General features: G+C 35.1%; 1 protein-coding gene across 5 annotated transcripts in view; it reads left to right on the top strand.

Annotated features, from left to right (window-relative positions):
• Nucleotides 1–16,613, top strand: part of HMCN1 (hemicentin 1) — a gene marked incomplete at its 5' end in the record, with an annotated part of 518,370 nt that overhangs the window by 271,373 nt on the left and 230,384 nt on the right. For 4 of the 5 annotated variants that reach the window (XR_014293546.1, XM_082615778.1, XM_082615776.1 and 1 more), the window contains 8 exons: nt 485–612; nt 2,536–2,808; nt 3,796–3,891; nt 6,881–7,075; nt 8,051–8,181; nt 8,347–8,494; nt 10,446–10,572; nt 12,960–13,114. Coding sequence is in view for 4 of the 5 variants with exons in the window: in XM_082615778.1 (XP_082471904.1) it covers nt 485–612; nt 2,536–2,808; nt 3,796–3,891; nt 6,881–7,075; nt 8,051–8,181; nt 8,347–8,494; nt 10,446–10,572; nt 12,960–13,114 (1,253 nt within the window). The remainder of the gene's footprint in view (nt 1–484; nt 613–2,535; nt 2,809–3,795; nt 3,892–6,880; nt 7,076–8,050; nt 8,182–8,346; nt 8,495–10,445; nt 10,573–12,959; nt 13,115–16,613) is intronic. The other variant, XM_082615777.1, reaches the window with a different exon arrangement.

The raw sequence follows: 16,613 nt of genomic DNA, 5'->3' as shown, positions 1-16,613 counted from the left end.
TGTAGATCTGGTTTACCTAACTACATAAGAGGAATATATTCAGTATATATCTGAGAATTGCATATGTACCTTTTTTTGCCTTTACTTTAGGATACTAAACTTTTAAATGAAGCATTGTAGAAAAAAGCAATAATGTGTTCAGAGTATATTTAAAGTTTATTAAAATGTACATTTGCTTTGTAAAGTTGCAACTTAGCAAAGCAGAGAGATGTACAATTATTTGACGATGTCAGGCCCTTACATTAGATTTAAATGTAAAAGAAAACTGATTTGGTATTTGTAAGAACATCATATAGAATACACAAGACAATTTTGATAATTATGAAAATTCCTGACTTTTAAGGTGTATAGAAATGACATTATAGATGGGAGAATTGTTTGAAAAAGAGCTTGCAGAGTAGTAATTTCACATTGAATTGTAGCTGCATAGGGGATATTTAAGTCCTCATACTTTATGGTCTACTCTCTGGTTTCTTTCTTCTAGACACACGTTCCTTCCTTCTGGTTCAATGAAGATCACTGAGACCCGCGTTTCAGATAGTGGGATGTATCTTTGCGTTGCCACAAATATTGCTGGGAACGTGACTCAGTCTGTTAAATTAAATGTCCATGGTAAGTTTTGAAATGAAGGCATATGCTATGGCATATACTGGCCACGGGGAGACCTATTGTCCCAGTTTCTTTGATAGTTAACCTCAAATTGTATAGAGAGTAATTATAGAAAAATTTTCTCAAATCTGAGACTTGTGATTTTCTTTCATTTACTCTGAAATCTTTATCTGCCATCTGTAAACAACTCTCCCCTTTTTCCTCAGATGCACAGTGTTAAAATTTTGGATCTCAATTTTACTAGATGTCTACAGTCACTTATGACTATTGTTGATACACCATAAAAAAAGAAAATGTGTTTAGACCGGTGGCTTTTTGTTGAAGTGAATGTGAATGCTCAAGGAAACACTTAATAGCATATAAATGGTCATTTTCAATGTTTATAGAGCTCAGCTACTGAAAACATTCTGCTCCTGGGATTTTTTTTAACTACTTTAAAACTCTCTAGGTAGTCTGCTTTCTTCTCTCAATTTGCCGTAGTCTATCTATTGATAATTACTCATTCATTCAACACATGCTTAGTGAGCGCATACTGTAAGCCACGCATTCAAATATCAGAAGAAATTTTCTCAAATAGTTTTGACCTGATTTCACTCTCAGATCAGTCACTGCAGTAGTGTCCTCTTGACTGAGGGATATGAAATCCAATGAGAGTTCTGTCATTTACTAGCATTAGACATATTACCTACCCTCTTCTATATTTAATTTTCTCTTTCATAAAATTATGATAATAATACAGGCATATCTTGGAGATATTACTGTTTTAGTTCCAGACCATCTCAATAAGGCAAATATGGCAATAAAGTAAGTCACACAAATTTTTTGGTTTCCCAGTGCCTATAAAAGTTATGCTTGGAGCCTGTGCTCCGCAGCAGGAGAGGCCACAACAGTGAGAGGCCCATGTACCGCAAAAAAAAAAAAAAAAAAAAAAAAAAAAGTTATGCTTACACTGTACTGTAGTCCATTAAGTGTGCAATAGCATTATGTCTTTTAAAATAATGTACATACCTTAATTTAAAAATACTTTATAGCTAAAAAGTGCTAACCATCATTTGACAATGCAGGGTTGCCATAAAACTTCAATTTGTAAAAATTGCAAGATCTGTGAAGTGCAATGAAGCAAAGCACAATAAAATAAAATAAAGTATGCCTGTACTATCAAACTTAAAAGTTTGTTGTAAGGGAAAACCTTTAGAATATACTGGTTAAATATTACGTTTTAACAAAAGGACAGAGGAATGGGGTTTGTTAGGGAAGTAAAGTACATAAATTCTAATCATATTCTTAGGAGTCAACTTGATTCTATAGTTCATAATGCTTGTATGTGGAACCCAATACTACTTGCCAGTGTTTTGATAAATTATCTCATTTAAATTTCTGAAGGAATGTAGATAAAGGGAAATAATAGAGACCTTATCTTGATTTTCTCTGAAATTAACAGAAGCTTTTATTAGAAATATTTCGTACTGTCTGGCTAAACCTTCCACAAAGAGAACAAAAACTAAGAATACATGGAGAGAAATGCTTTTTGTTTTACTCACTTAGATGATAGAAATTAACTGGATTGCCATTTAAGAGGGCTTTAAACCTTAAGTTATTTATATATTATAAGAAATCTGACATCATTAAATGCTTACTTTTCCTCGAGTTTGGAATGAGGAGTTTTATATTCATTATTTCCCATAATCCTTGCATTGTATTGGTATTGAAGAGGTTATTTTGCCTGGATTATCAAGGAAACAGGCCTCAGGAAATTTACTGAATTGCCCTAGATCACACAGCTAGTTACGTGGCCTGAGCCTGGATCCAAATCCTGAGATTATTCCACTTTCTCATGCTGCCTCTTGTTGAGGAGCTCTCATTTAAAGTGAGAAAAGGAGGAATTTTTTAAAACTTGGGTTATTAATACTCAGTTGTTGTTTCCAGTGCCTCCAAAGATACAGCATGGCCCTACAGTTATGAAGGTCCAAGTTGGTCAAAGAGTGGACATTCCATGCAGTGCTCAAGGGACACCTCTTCCTGTAATCACCTGGTTTACAGGTGGAAGTGCCATGTTGGTTGATGGACTGCAGCATATTAGTCATCCAGACGGAACATTCAGCATCGACCAAGCTGTGCTCTCTGATGCTGGCATATATACATGTGTCGCTACTAACATAGCAGGCAGTGATGAGACGGAGATAACGCTACATGTCCAAGGTGATTTTTGGCCTAGAAAAATGTTTGTACAGTGGGGGAAAAACCCTGGAGTCTACACAGAATATATGGTCTTGGATGGTCTTGGATCACTTTCAGAAGATTTCTATATAACTTTTATGGCTCTCTAGTTAACTTTGAAAGGAGAATGATTCCAGAAAGAAATGAAACTATACATTACAAAACTGTTTACCTTTGAAAATGGAGTTGCCCTGGATGATGCAGACAGTGGAAACAATCCTAGATAAGTGCCCCACCCACTATTTTTGGTTTGGAAGAAATTGTGGGCAGAGTGGGTTGGAGTAGGATTTACCTCATAGTGGTAATTTGCACTCAATGTTAATCCCTAGAAGTCGAGGTCCACTGTTCCCTGTAATGATGTAGGCCTTATTTTGAGGGTTTAAATATTAATCCTTGGGGACTTCCATGGTGGTCCAGTGGTTAGGGCTCCAAGCTTACACTGCAGAGGGGCATGGGTTCAATCTCTGGTCAGGGAACTAAGAACCTACAGGCCACGTGTCACGGCCAGAAAAAAAAAAGGTGAATCTTTATTCCTTCAAGCAACGAGTGTTTATCAAGTTCCTGACAGGCGTCTGTCATGATCTGGGCAGTGAGGAGGAAATAGTGACAAAGGTAAAACACCTGCTCTCCTGAGTGGTTCTATAAGTAGGCAGAAAGCAAGCAAGCAAATAAATAAGAAATACAGATCGTGAGACATGCTGTGTAGAAAATTAAAATAAGGTGATGCTCCCAGCAGTTGGCTACTTTAGCTTGAATTGTCATGTAGGACTTCTCTGAGGAGATAATATTTATAGTGAAATCTTGTTGACTGGCAGGAACCAGCCATGTCCAATCAGGAGGAAAAGCACTCCTGTCAGAGAGAATACCATTGCAAAGGTAGGAATAGAGAAGCAGGTGTCATACTTAGCCTCAGAAGAGTTCGATATTGCCCAAGGAAAGCCTGTGATAATGCATTTATTTTTCTAACAGAACCACCTATGCTGGAAGATCTAGAGCCTCCATATAACACTCCATTCCAAGAAAGAGTGGCCAATCAACGCATTGCATTTCCATGTCCTGCAAAAGGTGTGTATACTCGGACACATGGGCATTGGCATAATGTTGTATGCTTCCAGAATTCTGTATTGAACCCCAAACATCATAAAATTCTACTTGTCAGTCCTCGTTATAACATTTGGGCATAATGGAAACGAATCCCTCTTTCAAATAACAACTAGGTTGAATAGGTATTTTTCCCTCCCAGGTGTTTTATTTCCTTCACTGGAAATACCTTCTGTTTTTTCAAACTTGCCTTATCTAGCATGTTTTCCAGGTCTTTCATGCTTCTTCCTGTTACTCCTTAGTTCATTCTATTTTTGACAAGAATTCTCTTTAAAATGTGACAGATAGGGCTATTCAAACTTTGCATATTTATCTCAGTCAGGGGTATAAATTAGGGCAATCCCCTTGTTCGTTCTAGATACTTCTTTTCTAAAAACCTCTTTCTAGATTTATCCTCTACTGGTGATTCTGGAGCCAGATTGTAACTTGGTTCTCTGATGCTTGTCCAAACTCCTTCTCTCCCTGAATTTCTGGGTTTTCTATCCCACCATGTTTCCTATCAGGAGATTGTTATTCTCTCTCCTCTAGAGGATGTGAAAAAGACACTGTCACTATCACCTTATTTTGGATGCCCAATAGATGGTTAAGAACATCCTTTCTTTCGCATATGCGTTCATCTGCAATGACTCAAATGAGTCTGTAGCAGTTCTGGCAAAGACCAAGCAGTATTCTTTCCGTGACCTCCTGGAGGGCTCCATGCCACTGGTAGCATTAGTACTCCCACATGTAACTCTTAACTCTCCTGTCCCTGGAGACAGTGGCAGTTGAAGGTCCTTAAGGCTGCCTCTGTACTATAGCAAGATTTTGCATCTCTTAACAGCCTTAAAAGAAAGATAACTTTAACAAGATTTTCAGATATCTAAAGAATTGTCAGTAACTATTCCCAGAGCCAGTGGGGAGGGAGGCAAGGCCTGGAGAAGGATCCTTGAGAAGGGTTTAAGTTCAGATGAGTTCTGTGGGTGCTTACTACTGATGGAGCCCTGCCAGTGGCACTATTGCTCAGTACTCTCCACTGAATCCCTGACTCCCAAGCTGGCTTGGACTTCCCTTTTCCATTTTGAAATACCACCTCTTCCTAGTACTCTATTTTCACCTGGGATAGAATTCTTGAGTTCATTTAAAATAGCTAGATGCCTTTTCATTTTATTTGCCATGAATTTCATCTTGACCATGGTTGTTCTACCATTTAGAAGTAAAATAGAACACAGTTTCTTTCTTTTGCTTGTTCATTTACTTTTTCATTTATTAACTTAACAAATATTAATTGAGAAGTTTGAGAACCACAAAGAAGAATGAGTAGGATGTAAGGAAATGATTATAACCCCCTTTTTTCTTTTTTTTTTTTGTGTGGTATGTGGGCCTCTCACTGTTGTGGCCTCTCCTGTTGCAGAGCACAGGCTTCTGGGCGCGCAGGCCTAGCGGCCATGGCTCACGGGCCCAGCCACCCCGCGGCATGTGGGATCTTCCCGGACCAGAGCACGAACCCGTGTCCCCTGCATCGGCAGGCAGACTCTCAACCACTGCACCACCAGGGAAGCCCTATAACCCCCTTTTTTCCTTGACAACATGAACAACTGCAGTCCATCAGTTTTATCTTCTCTTCCTCATCAGTCAGCATCTTACTATGAGGATGATGAAATAGGCCAATATTTTTGTGTTATTTTTTCCCAAAAGTATAGTCATTTTATTAGTTCATAGTCATTCATAGTCAATCACAGTCATTTTTATAATTCCTTAACTCATTTTGAGTTTAACCTAAATGACACATTCTATGTATTCCTGCCATTCTTTTGTACTTAGATATATGACCATTCTTTAATTTTTTTTTTTTTTTTTTTTTTTTTGCGGTATGCGGGCCTCTCACTGCTGTGGCCTCTCCCGTTGTGGAGCACAGGCTCCGGACGCGCAGGCCCAGCGGCCATGGCTCACGGGCCCAGCCGCTCCAGGGCATGCGGGTTTCTCCCGGACGGGGCACGAGCCCGTGTCCCCTGCATCGGCAGGCGGACTCTCAACCACTGCGCCACCAGGGAAGCCCCTTTAATATTTTTATTATGCTTTAATATAAGATTATTAGCCATGTCATACAATTATATTAATTTTATTGAATGTGCTTTTTAAATTTTTATAGGGACTAAGTAAAATGTGAAAGTACTTAGAATAGTGCCTGGCACATTGTTTGCTAAATAAATACATTCTTATTATAGAGTTTACTGTTTGTCTATTTCAAGTACGTCCTTTTGGCTCCATTATGCATTTTAAGATGGTTCTTATCACTTTCATTCATGAATTATGTAACTTCCATTCACTCTCTTGGTCATAAATAAATTGAGGAAAGCAATTCTGCTCACTGCTTTCTCAGCTTTCTTTTCAGTATAAAAAGTCAAGAATTAATCTATTGCCCTCTGTTTAACAGAATGGGATCCCCAGAAGATGTGTGGATAGTAGACGTTCCTCATCTCTGCTCTATCAGGCCTGTTTAAAATGTGACTTATGAAGCATCATTTCTGTACATCATTTATGTACTCTGAGCAATCTTCATGTATATTCCTCTGATAGTATCTTATTTTTGCTCTTCCTTTATTTTCATCCAAAAACTCTCCCCATTTCTAGTCCATTTAATTAATATAGCTTTTTTCCCCCACTAGCACCATGAACTCACTCAAGAAAATGTTTTGCTTTGCTTACTATCATCTGAATGTCTTGATAAAAACAACTTTAATCAAATTCTACACTACAGACCATACATCTTTTAAGACTGATCAGGAATTAGAGGCATTAAATACCATAATCTCGTCAAAATCCCATGCCAGGAGCAATATCTTCAAAGAAGCATAGAACCTAAGGGTACATGTTATAATCATAACAAATTTTATTTCTCCTCAAGATATTTGATATTTAATAGTGACTTCTAATTTTGTTGTAAAATATCACAAAGCTTTAATTTCTTATTTAGGTACCCCCAAACCAACCATCAAATGGTTGTGGAACGGTAGAGAGCTGACAGCCAGAGATCCTGGTATTTCTATATTAGAAGATGGCACATTGTTGGTTATTGCTTCTGTTACGCCATATGACAATGGGGAGTACATTTGTGTGGCAGTCAATGAAGCGGGAACCACAGAAAAAAAATATAACCTCAGAGTCCATGGTAAATACAGATAGAAATGCTAAAATCGTATAACTGAATATGTGACATTTTCAGATTCTTTTATATATGTTATTCTTTCAGTCTAGTGTTATTTAATATTTATGTGAAAAGACGTGTTATCAACCAGAAAAGTAGTGGTCTAACTGCATTTATTGATTTATTTTTTAGCACTGAAAGTTCAAGTGGTAGAAAAAGATACATAGTCAAAAGTCCCCTGGACCTCAGCTAAGCCATCTACTTATCCTCCCTATGGGCAAGGAAAGTTGTTAGGTATATGTGTGTATGTATGTATCTTCCCAGAGATATTTTTATGCAAAAATGAAGAAATATGAATATATATTTCATCCTCTTTTTTTTACATACAAAATGCATTTATAATAGACCATTATATACATTACTCCACATCTTGCCTATTTCATTAAACACTCTATCCTGGAGATCTAACTCTTATTTATGCCTACCTAGCATCCCACCATACCATGATTTACTTAACCTTCTTCTAGTAATGATGAGCATTTGGTTTGGTACCATTTGTTTACTATTCTAAGTAATGATTCAGTGAAATCATGTATATATGGCACTTTGCATGCATCAAAGGATATGTGCATTTCGAAATGTGATGGATATTGGCTTCCAGAAACAGTGGACAATATTCATTCTCATCAGCAAAGTAGTCTCACGTAACTTGAGACTCTAGCAGTTTGCATTTTGAGTGGTATGTGAAATAAATAGGATCTCCCTTTAATTTATCCTTAATTCAAAACTCTAAAATAATAATTAAAGTAAAAATTCAATGAGCTACTTATAAATATAGTGGTCAAGACTCTTCATTTCATAATAAAAGCTGTCTTAAGTATGACCAGCCTTTCTAGCTATCAAGTATCTCAGAATTTGCTTTCTAAAGTCCTTTGTAAAGAAACTTTGTATATAATATTTATTTAAAACTATCTAACTACAACTTCTCACTTTTTGCAGTTCCTCCAGTAATTAAAGATAAAGAACAAGTAACAAATGTGTCCGTGTTGGTCAACCAGCTGACCAGTCTCATTTGTGAAGTTGAAGGTACTCCATCTCCCATCATTATGTGGTATAAAGATGATGTCCAGGTAAATGGAGACATCCAAATATGCATAGGTCCTTGCCTCTCCCTCTGAAGTAAATCATTCAAATGTGACTTTCTTATTAATAATAGTATAAAAATTTTACTTCACATTTTAATTATGCATTTTTATTAGGATTGGAAATAACACTGACCCTTTTGGCCTTAAAAGGTGACTGAAAGCAGCACTATTCAGATTGTGAGCAATGGGAAGATATTAAAGCTCTTCAAAGCCACTCCAGAGGATGCAGGAAGATATTCCTGCAAAGCAATTAATACTGCAGGCACATCTCAGAAGTATTTCAACATCGATGTGCTAGGTAAGGAAAACATTATTTTAAAAAACTGCAATTCAGATGTATTTCTTATATAGGACAGCATTAACTGTATTAAAGAGTAAAGAGATGAAAAATAAATTGATAGGAGAAATATTCATTTTATTATTATTTTTGTCTTTAATATTGGTTAATCAGAACCATGTGATATAGAAAGTTTATAGGTATTTGTTATTATCATATAGCGATGTCTATGGGTACTTGGTACTGTCTTGTACAGAAAATACTAAATTACTGCTCTTGTTAGTTTCTCTAATGATGTGGTCAGGAAATTCTTTGGGAAGTAACTATAGAGGATGATGCACAGTAAAATTCATTCATGTTGCCAACATCTCCTAAAGCTGCTAGGTTGTACATGAACTGAGGAAGGTAGTAAATTCACCCTCCCCTGCATTCTAATTAATTCCTATAACTAAACAATCTCAGCCCTGATTCTAATTAAATGGGGAGAATGCTGAGAATGGGTAGCAGCTGTAATAAATTGAGATTTAAAACGTTTAAAATGTTTTAATCATAATCATAAAATTTTTATAAGTTTAGTTTGTGAAATTATATTTGCTGATTAAAGTTTACTTTGTGATAAAATGCCTTCCTTCCTTTTCAATGTTTTGCTCATCGAAAGGGCATATGATTTGTAAGTCTGGAGTGGAAGTGAGGTCTGGTAATGATGCTGCATTAGAATTACCGTTCGTAAACTGCTAAAACATAAAAGTTCTGTCTCTCATAAGTCTTCTCAAAGCCTGAAGTACTTTGAATTTCCTCTGCTAAAATTACCATTATTGTATTTAAGTATAGGTTATAGAAACAAAGTGATCTATTCTATCATTAGTCTCACTGGCATTATTTCTCTTGGCACTCATTTACTCTCAGAACTTTGACTGCTATCTGTGCACTGATGACTCCCACATTTTTATCTCCAGCTCAGACTTCTTCCCTGAGCTCTCAGGTGATATATCTGATCTCCTCTACAATATCTTGGCTTGAATATCTCAGTGGCATAGAAAACAGAGAGGTCTCAGTAAATGTCTGTTCTGGTCACCTTCAGTGACCCCCATCATAGTGACCAGCACCTCCATCCATCCACTTGCTTCTGACACAACCTGGTACTCATTCTTCCTACCTCCCTCTCCCTGACTCTGTAAATCTGTCTACATCCTGTTAAATCTGCTTCTTAATTCCATGTGAATTATAATTTATAAGCTGAATTAATATAATAGCCTCCTAACTACTCCCCTTCATCCATTATTTGCCACTGGAATCCGATCTTCATTCAGAAGCCAGTGTGGTCTTAAAACAAATTTGATCACAGCCCTCCCTTATTGAAACCCTTTAATGGCTGATCATTGCTCTGAAGATTAAGATCAAACACCATAGTGTGATATAAAGGGGGAGGATTCAAAGACCAGGGAAGTTTATGGGAGCTCTTTAATATGCTTTATAATTCCGAGAATAAAAACTAGTACAATCTTTTCACATTATATCTCATTTACAATTTTAGCATAGGAGCCCTTTAAAAGAGACAAGGGTAATATATTTCAAACAGCACTATGGTAGAATTTAAACATTATAAGATTGTCATTGACTATGTCATTCATTATCTAAAACGTATAGCAGTAGTAAATTTCATTATATGAGCTTCACTGCTCATTTATATTCTAAACTCCTTTTGTACATTGATTTAATACTCCTCAAAATGAGTTCTTTACTACTATAATTCTTCCAAGTAATTGTCTTGCTATCAAATCTTTCATTAACGTGTTCCTATGTTTAAATTTGACATTTGGGTCTGCAGATGTGATATGAAAGGGATTATTGTATGATATTTTACTTTTAACATTAAGATTTTGTTGAAATATTATAGAAATCATTATCTTCTCTCACCCCCCATTCTTTTTGCTAAGTCATAGATTTTCATGATAAAATGTCTTTGTTCAAGTCCCACCCACCATAATAGGTACCAGCTCCCCAAGTGAAGTCTCAGTTGTCCTCAACCAGGATACCACCCTTGAATGCCAAGTTAAAGGCACTCCCTTTCCCATTATTCACTGGTTCAAAGATGGCAAGTGAGTACCTCTTCTGTATTTGTTACAAGGATCCAATTGTTTGGAAATAGATGTGGATTTTCCCCGTCTTAATTATCTTACCACATAGAGTATTATTAAATGAACATGAAGGAAAAACAATATTATTCAAAAATGGTCTCAAATTTATGAATTTATGAATTGTAAGACTTTATAAATGCTGGGAATTTATTTTAGAGACACAGAGGAACTCACATTTATTATACACTAAATATACACTAAGGGCTAAGAATGAAAAATGAAAAATGGAAGATCCAAGTACAGAGATAATCTTGTCTTTTCATGGAATTGTTTGAATTATTAAAAAGGAAAACTTGCTTATGACAGCAAAATGAATGCTTAAGCTAGTTTAATACATGGTCAAAAAGGAACAACCACAAAAGAGCAATTAGATATTTCTCTTAGCCCTTGTGTATTATTATAATTTCTGAAAGCAGCTGTCTGAGACCTAAATAGCAAAGAGTAAAGGTTTTCAGTGTATAAAATAAAGGATTGTGTAAAAACTTTTTATATGTCAATAAGAAAGACAAACAACATAGAAAAATGTGTGGAAGGTATAAACAGGCAATTAAAAAGTTATATAGTTAAGCAATAAACATATTAAAAGATGCTTACCTTCAGTAATTTGGAGAAGGTAAGCAAAATAATATGATTTTGTTTTTCATACATTAGTTTGGCAAGAAAAAGTAGAGGTTTGAAAAATATCAAGTGTTGGCTTAGAGTGTGGGAAATCAGGATATAGGACTCTGATGGGACAATGTAAATTAGTACTCTGAAAGGCAATTTGTTGATATCTATTAAAATTTAAATGCTCATATGCTATAATGTAGCAATTACACTTCTGGTGTCTAGGACAGGGAAGCCAGTCATCTGTTCTGCAGGAAGGCTTGACTCCCTGAATACTCCCTGAAACCCTGTGAAAGCAGAAAAGTGAAAACTGCTTAAAGCTTGACATTGGGAGAGAGGATAGATGACGTATGGCATTGTCTTATTATGAAACACTGGACAGCAATTAAAAAGAGTAAGATCAGGCTATATGTACCAAAACTATCTCCATAGCTATTGTCAAGTGAAAAGTATAACAATAATACAATACCATTTATGTATAACAACTTTAGATTCCTCTAGCAATACATTTATGGGTGAAAAATGTTTAGAAAAACGTGGAAGAACACAAACTAAACTGACAATCGTAAGACGTCTAGAGAAAAGACTCACATTAGGGGTAATAAAACAAGGAGACCTTTTCTTATTATAATGTTTTTTTGTTTGTTTCAATTTTTGTGTTACTTCATAATTAACAATCAGTGAAAGTTTTAAAGTTACTTCAATTTGAGTAGCATTATCAAGTATTCCACTTCTTTAAACAGTTAAAATGCATTAAAGTAAGGTACTTTATTCTCTTAGCTTTAGAGAACTTAAAAGAGTCATACCAAGGAATAGTATGAGATGCTACCACAGAAAATTAAATGTGTTTCCATTTAACCTTGTAGTCTGATTGTTGGCTTATTAATATAGCAGTGCATCTATTTATCATGGGGCTAGTTCACTGCAGCTTTTAAAAAACTGGCTATGGGTCTTCCTGAAAGAAGATCAATGGATTTTAAAGGCATGACTCTTAGGATATCATAGACTTTAATTACCATGATGTTTTAAGTATTAAATAAAGCTGCTGCCAAACATAAAGTAAGCATTTTATAGTAGTTAGTAGATGACTCCGTATAGTAGAAGAAGACTTCTTGACAAATATATATGAGCTGCCTTTGGGGTAAATATCTTTCAGTATTTGTAATTATAAAAGCATTCGTATTTATTACAATATCTACTTTTTAGGAAAATTGGCATGATCATTGTCTTTAGTAAGTAATAACCATTCATTCTATTGTAAATATTTTTCCAGGTGTTATAATACTAGTTTACAAATAATATTGCTTAGCTTGAAGCTCCTGTACACTTAGTTTTTCTTTTCTGAATGATGGTAGAAATTTTGGCTTTGTAAACCAAAAAAAAAGGGGGGGAGATGAATGAAAGAAATAAAGTTTTGTATTAATATTATTCAACAATTTAAGTTTGAAATGAAGTTCAATTTAATAATTTAATATTATTCATTCAATTTAAGTTTAAGTGAAGTTTTGTCTCAAAGTGATAATTATCTACTTTCATTAGTAAAGTGGTTTAATAATTCTCTTCTTCTGAACAGAAGTACTTAATCATATCATTGTATTTTTTTTAGATTCATACTAAAAAAATCAACTTTGATTCATATTTTTAAATTCATATGATTTAATGATTTTCATTGTGATTAATAAAAGAGAAAACATTTAGGATAACAAAAATGGGCCCATGGAATAAAATTTTACTTTTTCTAGGCCTTTATTTTTGGGAGACTCTAATATTGAACTTCTAGACAAAGGACAAATTTTACATTTAAAGAATGCACGAAGAAGTGACAAGGGACGCTACCAGTGTACTGTGTTTAATGCAGCTGGCAAACAAGCCAAGGATATAAAACTGACTATCTATAGTAAGTGTGACGTTCTTATGCTTTTTACTGTTATTATCAGTTTTCATTATACATTGAAAATCAGGGTTTGCTCTACTGTTAACTGCTGTTTGATTCAATACTAAGTAATTTGGAATGCTATTTATTTTAAAAGAAAAAGCCTATTTTCATGTGTTTTAAGCTAGAACATTGCATCCAATTTTAATGTATTTTATCATTAAGTATGGATTTCTTCAAGGGGTCTAGTGATTTTCATATGACCTCACTTAAGAGGTCAAGTATTCCCTGATTTGTTAGTGTAACATAAATCAAATGTCTGTATCCCTAAAGGGGTTTTTAAAAAGCTCTAAAAAGAGTAGAGATGCATGAAATACAATGAAGATGATGGTATGAGAACAACTCAATTATTCTATTTTCATTGCATCTTGGCCTTTATTCAGACCACATGGTAATATTTTAAATGTTTTAGGCTGTGCTGCTATTTTCTCTCAGTTAAGTCCCTATCAGAGGTATGTAGCCCTCATTTCACTAAAATTCTCAATATCCCCTGAGGAAGGTGACTGCCAAAGTCATTTATTTTTTATGCCAGGAGCCATAGGAAGGCACTTGAACATCATGTTGCAGGCACAAAGAATTGCATGATAGAAAGGAATAGGGCTCATTAGGCCAGTCATGCTTATTATGGCTCTACTTCCTGCACTATCTTCTGCTTTGTATAGCGTTTGACACTCAAGGAAAATTTAGATACCTCAGGAATGTCACTTCCTTGTAGGATCTTCCCAAACCAAACCAATCACGTCATCACTCTCTATTATATTGTCCTAGTTTTCTTTATAGCATGGATCACTGTCTGATAGTTTAATTGCTTACTTATGGGTTTATTTACTTATTTGCTATTTCTCTCAAAGGAAGCTAAACTTCATAAAAGCAGGGCCTTGTTTTGCATGTTCTCTACTTTAATGTCTGATGCACAGTAGCTCTCAAGAAATACTTGCTCAGTGAATGAATTGTCTAGTGATACACTGTTCAGTATGGTAGGCACCAGCCACACGTGACTGTTGAGCATTGGAAATGTGGCTACTCCAAATTGAGACAAGCTGTAAATATAAAATACACACCAGATATCAAAGACTTAATATGAAAATATAATGTAAGATACCTAAGTAATAATTTTACATTGATTACATCTGAAATGATATTTTAGATATATTGGACTAAGTAAAATGTATTATTTCCCTACTTTTTAATGTGGCTACTAAAAATTTTTAAATTATATATGTGATCTTAATTATAATTCTGTTGGACGGTGATGGTTTGAGTCACGGATGTAGAAAACAAACTTATGGTTACCAGAGGTTAGGTGGGGAAGTGGCGGGGGGATAAATTGGGCGACCGGGACTGACACATACACGCTACTATGTATAAAATAGATAACTAATAAGACCCCGCTGTATAGCACAGGGAACTCTACTCAGTACTCTGTAATGGCCTATATGGAAGAAGAATCTAAAAAAAAAAAAAAAAAAAAAAAACAGAAAGAGAGGATATATGTATATGTATAACAGATTCACTTTGCTGTACACCTGAATCTAACACAACATTGTAAATCAACTATACCCCAATAAAAATTTAAAAAAAAAAAAAAAAAGGAACTTGGGCTTCTGAGGTAAGTGGACTTGGGTTCAGACCCAACTTCTGCCACTTACTAACTTTGCAGCTTTGGACAAATTGCCTGACCCCTCTGAGCTTCGGTCTCATCTATAAAATGGGGATAATAACAGTACCTACTTAATAATAATATTGTGAGGATCAATTGCTAGATACTTTATATTGCCCAGCTTACAGTAAAAGTTCAACGAATATTATTCATTTATTAGTATCTACTTAGTGATTGTATTGTCTTGCAACTTGAAATATATGTAGAATCTGGCTTGATTTCTATATAACTTCACTGAATTGCAAATTTCCCTTTTTTAATGTTAGTTGTCTTTATATAAAGTTCAAATAGCATTCTTGAATCAAAGAAATTTTATTTAATGCAGGCTTTTAAATCATTTCTCTCTACAAATAGAAGCCTGTGGAAGAAATCAGTCGTGAACAGACACGTCCTCCAAAAAACAGTAATGTTACTGAAAGATTAGCTGTCCAGGCATCCAAGTTAAACAAAAGTGTTATTGCTACCATTGGCCTCCTACCAGAACCAACCTTTTAAACAATAGGTGCAATATTTCCCCTAAGCTGTTGAATAGTTTTCTCTACATTGTTGTATTGTTGCCAAAGAATGTGATGAATACATTTTGGTGATTCAATAAGACTCCTATTTCCATAGGAGTTGAGTTCTTTCATTTCAGATTTTCTTGTTCATTTGGTATGATGCCCTAAGGCACCGAGAAGAGAGGGCTTTGTAATGATTAAACCTTCTTAGATTGTCTGAGATGAAAGGCACTGTAACACTGTGAAGTTTTAAGTATTCAGTAATTCAGGAAATAATGCCACTTCCTCTCTAGCAAGCTTTTCTGCACCTCTGAGTGGGTAATCTTAAGCTTATTTTATTTCACTTGAGAAAATGCTTTTATTCCTAAGAATAAATGAAACAGATGCCATACTTGGGCTAACTGTGAGAAATATTTATCTAGATTTCAGGTTGAGAATGTGGTTCATACTGCAGTTGATTCATTCATTTTCTTTACATACTAACATGAGGAAAAAGCAGGTGGGTCCGATGCATCTGAAAGGCAGAAATGCACATTTTGCCTGAATTAGGGAAGAAATGGAGACAAAATATGATGAAAAATAAAAAAGATGGAGGGGAAATGGGGGGTGGGGAACGAATGTGAAAATAAAGGAAATAAAAGAGCTTTTAATAACCTATGGGGATACTGCAGATTCATAACTAGTAGTTCCGAGGCAAAGATTTTTAACCTGCAGTCTGTGCATAAGTTTCAGAGGTCTGAGAGTTTCCCCAAATGGTGTAAAAGTCTTTGAGTGTATATACATGGTACATTTTAATGTGCAGTGGGTTCATAACATTTACCTGTAACACCCTTCCTCAGACAGAAGTACAGGTCTCATAAAAGTATATATGAATTAAATTGAAACAGGAAGAAATATTTATCTGGCAGATTTAAACAGTAGATGGTTTATTGTTCTGGAAATGTTCTTTGAGTAATTTTTTTCTCAATTTCATAACTACAAACTTATAAAATGAACTCTTTTCAATACAAGTGATATTCCTTTGCAAAGCATTCATGGAGGGCAAGGGGTTGTTTGAACCTATGTTCTTGACTTCATTTTTTTAATTAAATTTAATTTGTTTATTTTTATTAGTTTTTATTGGAGTATGGTTGTTTTACAATGTTGTGTTAGCCTCCACTGAACAACAAAGTGAATCAGCCATACACATACAGATATCCCCTCCCTTCTGGACTTCCCTCCCATTTAGGTTACCACAGTGCATTAGGTAGAGTTACCATCTGTTCTTGACTTCATTAATGTATCATCCAACTAATTAGGCTAGCCA

This window comes from Mesoplodon mirus (genome assembly GCF_964341445.2).
Source record: "Mesoplodon mirus genome assembly, chromosome: 3".
Taxonomy (NCBI): Eukaryota; Metazoa; Chordata; class Mammalia; order Artiodactyla; family Ziphiidae; genus Mesoplodon; species Mesoplodon mirus.
The sequence above is the reverse complement of the archived record's forward strand: the minus strand, read 5'-3'. Positions and strand labels throughout refer to the sequence as shown.